Source organism: Primulina eburnea, chromosome 12 (assembly GCF_022965805.1).
Source record: "Primulina eburnea isolate SZY01 chromosome 12, ASM2296580v1, whole genome shotgun sequence".
Classification (NCBI taxonomy): Eukaryota; Viridiplantae; Streptophyta; class Magnoliopsida; order Lamiales; family Gesneriaceae; genus Primulina; species Primulina eburnea.
In genome coordinates, this window is record NC_133112.1 from 32333565 (window position 1) to 32337399 (window position 3835).

The 3835-nt window shown below is 37.3% G+C and overlaps 1 protein-coding gene across 1 annotated transcript; it reads right to left on the reverse strand.

Annotated features, from left to right (window-relative positions):
- Window positions 1–775: 775 nt before the first annotated feature.
- LOC140808051 (TORTIFOLIA1-like protein 4) lies at window positions 776–3280 on the reverse strand. Its single transcript, XM_073165056.1, has 4 exons — window positions 2385–3280; window positions 2194–2281; window positions 1478–1860; window positions 776–1099 (listed from the first exon to the last, which is right to left on the reverse strand). The coding sequence occupies exons 1-4, from the start codon at window positions 3177–3179 to the stop codon at window positions 983–985; spliced, it is 1383 nt and encodes a 460-aa protein (XP_073021157.1). The 5' UTR covers window positions 3180–3280; the 3' UTR covers window positions 776–982.
- Window positions 3281–3835: the final 555 nt, after the last annotated feature.

Below are 3835 nucleotides of genomic sequence, written 5' to 3' on the forward strand. Positions count from 1 at the left end.
TTCTTTGAATTTGGGTCTCATGAGCCATTTCTTAATTTTTAAAAAACTGGATCCGATTTCAGTGAAGGCCCAACTTTAAATTTGCGACCACGTTATGGTGAAAATTGCTAATTGAAAAAAAAAAACTTGATTATGAGTATTTCACAAGTGAATAAAGCACACATTTTACGTATAACAAGAACAATTAAATCAAAAAGTTTTCAAAATATCATTTAAAAGTTTTATTCAGTTTTTTTCTAAGAATATTAGTACTTTTTTCCTCCAGAATTATTACTTTTCATGATAAATATAATTGAATCGACTCATCTCACAGTTATTATATCGTTAGCCCCGTATAAAAACATTCCTCCTAGATTATCTGTTAATATGATAACAGAAACTATGTTATAGTCATTTATGTATATTCAATGTACTCTAAAGATAGAAGAATACATAAAATTGAACATAATAAAATAACAAATTGAAAACTTTCGTTGAAATTGTGCGTTCAAAAATTTCCCGTAAAGCTGATCATAAGTTCTTCTCTCCAGCGAAACAATATGGCTGTTATGCTCATTACTAAAGTTGTTGAAGTGATGTAATTACCCAAGGTATATCTTTTTATCAGATTTCTTTTAATACTTTATGAAAATGTCTTATAAAACAGTTTTACCTTAATCAAAACAAATGAGTACGTCCCATTCATTTGATTTTTGAAATTATATGTTCCTCCAAGTTATTTTCTTTTTTCCTATCATATTTTTAATATAAAAAGAGTATCTTTGGAGTGAATCCAAGTCAAAAAATCATTCCCGTGGACTAAATTTGATTCATTCATTTATATACATAAATAGCCATCATCTATTTCTTATATTAAAATAAATTCTAAAATTTACGGAGATGATTGGATAAATTCATCCATTTATACCGTCATTTCGTGCAGCTAATCAAAATGACAAGAAACCTTTTAGTAAGAAAAAATAACTATACAATCATACTACAATTACTTCCAGCTGCTTGGAATGGCCAAATCTTGGGACATTTCATCCACCACTTTCTCCAGCCCCTCCACTCGTTTTTCCAGGGAATTCATCCCCTTTTGAGAGCTTCCTATAAATTTCTGAAAACATACCACAGCAAATATTACCAGATTAATTATTTTCGAATAGTTGAACGCATCCAGAATACTAATCTACATAACCCGAAAACATGTTTATGTAGTTAGGATGTAATCTTCGATTCGAATAGTTAAAGACATCCAAATACTGATCTAGGTAACCCCAAAAACATGTTTTTGTAGTTAGAAAGCGATCTTCGCACCGCCCCGCCCATGATTCTCCAATGGGGAAAATGGTCATGTAGCTAACAGGTTATTTACTCAAGAGTAACCTAAAAGTGTCCTATTAAGTATGTAAAACTGTTGATGATCCAATCACATAACAAGAGTAAAAACAATTCTCACAGAATACTACTCTAGGAATTGTCTGTACATCCAAACCTGAAGGATATCCAGTAAAGTAGATTGCTGATTCTCAATCTGTAGAAGTTGATCATGAATCAAAGACAAATCCTCGAACTCCTCCGTTCGACTCTGCATCTTTTCATGGATAGAATCTCCATAACCCACATCCAGATCATCGCTGTTAAAATTGAACGGGACAATTCGGGACCGAAAATTTTTCATCACTTCTGGCATATTGTGCTTCAAGGTACGAGGTTTCTTTTCCTGGTCACTTCTCACAATGCTCTTTTGACTGCTGCCAGAGGACGAGCAGCTCGATACTGAGGACTTCATAGGAGTTACTTTTCTGAATTGGGGAGTTACCGAGCCACGCATCGAAAGCAGAACCGGGGAGTATCCGCTGCTGCTGCAGCTACTACCTAATCATATTGTATGATTGTAACATTATGTTCGTTCTAATCTTGCAATAAATTTGATTGTGCATCCACCACTAGTAGTGAGCAAATATGATTCAAACTCAGCACCAGTCTAACCAGTTTGAATCACATTCTTAATCAATGTCATATATATTATCATATTCAAAACTCTCCCATGTAAAATTGTTTAGGCACCATTCTTTCAACGGCCAAAGTCATAAAAATGCAATGAATTCTAACTGTCGTGCTCAAATCCAAACCTTGGTATGGAAATTTAACAGAAAAAAGAAAAGGATATAAAAAATGGTGCCGAAATATGAACAAATTCTAAATTACCTTTAGGGGATGTCACCTCTTCCAACAAGTCAGGAACATCTCTCCACCTCTCTAATGCCTGATTCATTGTCTCCCTCACAACTTTTACCTGTCCCAGTGTTCATCAACATTTTCAGATTTTGCAGTTATAAATTACACAAAGTAAAAATGTAAATCAAATTCTGAAGAAAACTAATGTAAATATTTGTTACCTTGTCAAATCTTCTGCTTTCTAAAGCAGCGACACAGCTTCCCTTGAACTCCGCAGCCAAATCTCTGTCCGAAGTGGCCGCCGCTTTATCTAAAACCTCTGCCGCAGCTTTTCTCGCAGCCCAATCTTCACTACTCAGGAATTCAACCGCGATGGAGACCAAAGAACTCAACAGGCTCCTACTTTTCACACAACAAGTGCTTACGATATGGCCAATCAACACTAACAAAGAAGGCTTCGCCTTGAAACAGTCCTTTTTTATCAACTTCAGAATTCTGGGCAAGAGCTTTCTCAGCTCTGAAGCATCCACCTCTCTCGCCGAATCCACTGCTGCGGATACGCAGAGCGCCACGCCCATCTGCGCGTTCGAATCCTGCTCCTGGAAGAGCGCGTCAACGAGGGGCTTGAGGATGACAGAAAACGGTGGCTGAGTAACGTGTGTTGTGATTGATGAAACGGCATCAACGCAAGCGGCGCGTACAGCGGAGTCCGGGTCCCGGAGACGGCGGAGGACGGCGGAGATCATGCGGGCCACGTGGGGCGACAGGGCATCACCGTGCGCGGCGGATAGGATGCTCAAAATACGCACGCACTGGCGGCGGACGGGAGATTTCTCCGACGAGTCTGTAGTGGAGAGACAGCTCAAGAAAGGTACAAAATCGTCGCTCGGGAGTGCTCTAGCGATGCCTTCGAGTTCGTTGGTCGCCATAGAAAGCGTGTCTCTATCGGAAAGCTTGTTAAGACAGATGTTCACTCTTGTTTTGATATTACCGGTCGGTAGCTTCGTAACTCCCATGTCTCCGCCGCAATGCCGAGCTGTCAGGTGTCGCCGTGGCGGTGAGCGGTGGCCTTGGGAATGGGCAGACGGAAGAGGAAGCGAGTATATATTATATATATATGGTGAGAAATGGACGTGGGAAAGACTTATATATAATAATAAGTAAAAATTTGTGTGATCCGGTCTCATAGATTGTATTTTGTGAGATGAATCTTTTGTTTGGGTTATCAATGAAAAAATATTACTTTTTTATTATAAATATTGATATAATTGATCTATTTTACGGATAAAAATTTATGAGATCGTCTCTTTATTATTCATAATAATATCGTGGATTTGTGTACTTTGGAAATAGAAATCAAAAGCGTACTCTGTATCTCTTTATTTACTGAAAAAGTGAAAAGGCAAATTTTTTGCCCAAATTTTTGTGGTTTCGTACTACTCGTAATAGTGCCTGCGTCACGTTCAATTTTACTGAATCTACTTTGCACACGTTCGCATTTTTCATTTTTTAAAATTTTTTTAAATAAATAAACAATTCAAAATTTACAAAAAGGCTTAAAAACTATTAACAAAATGTCTATAAAATCTAAACACGATGTGAGAAAATGAGCGACTTGTTGGCCGATCGTTCACATTTCTGCATTACACGATTATAAATCTGCCTATAAAGA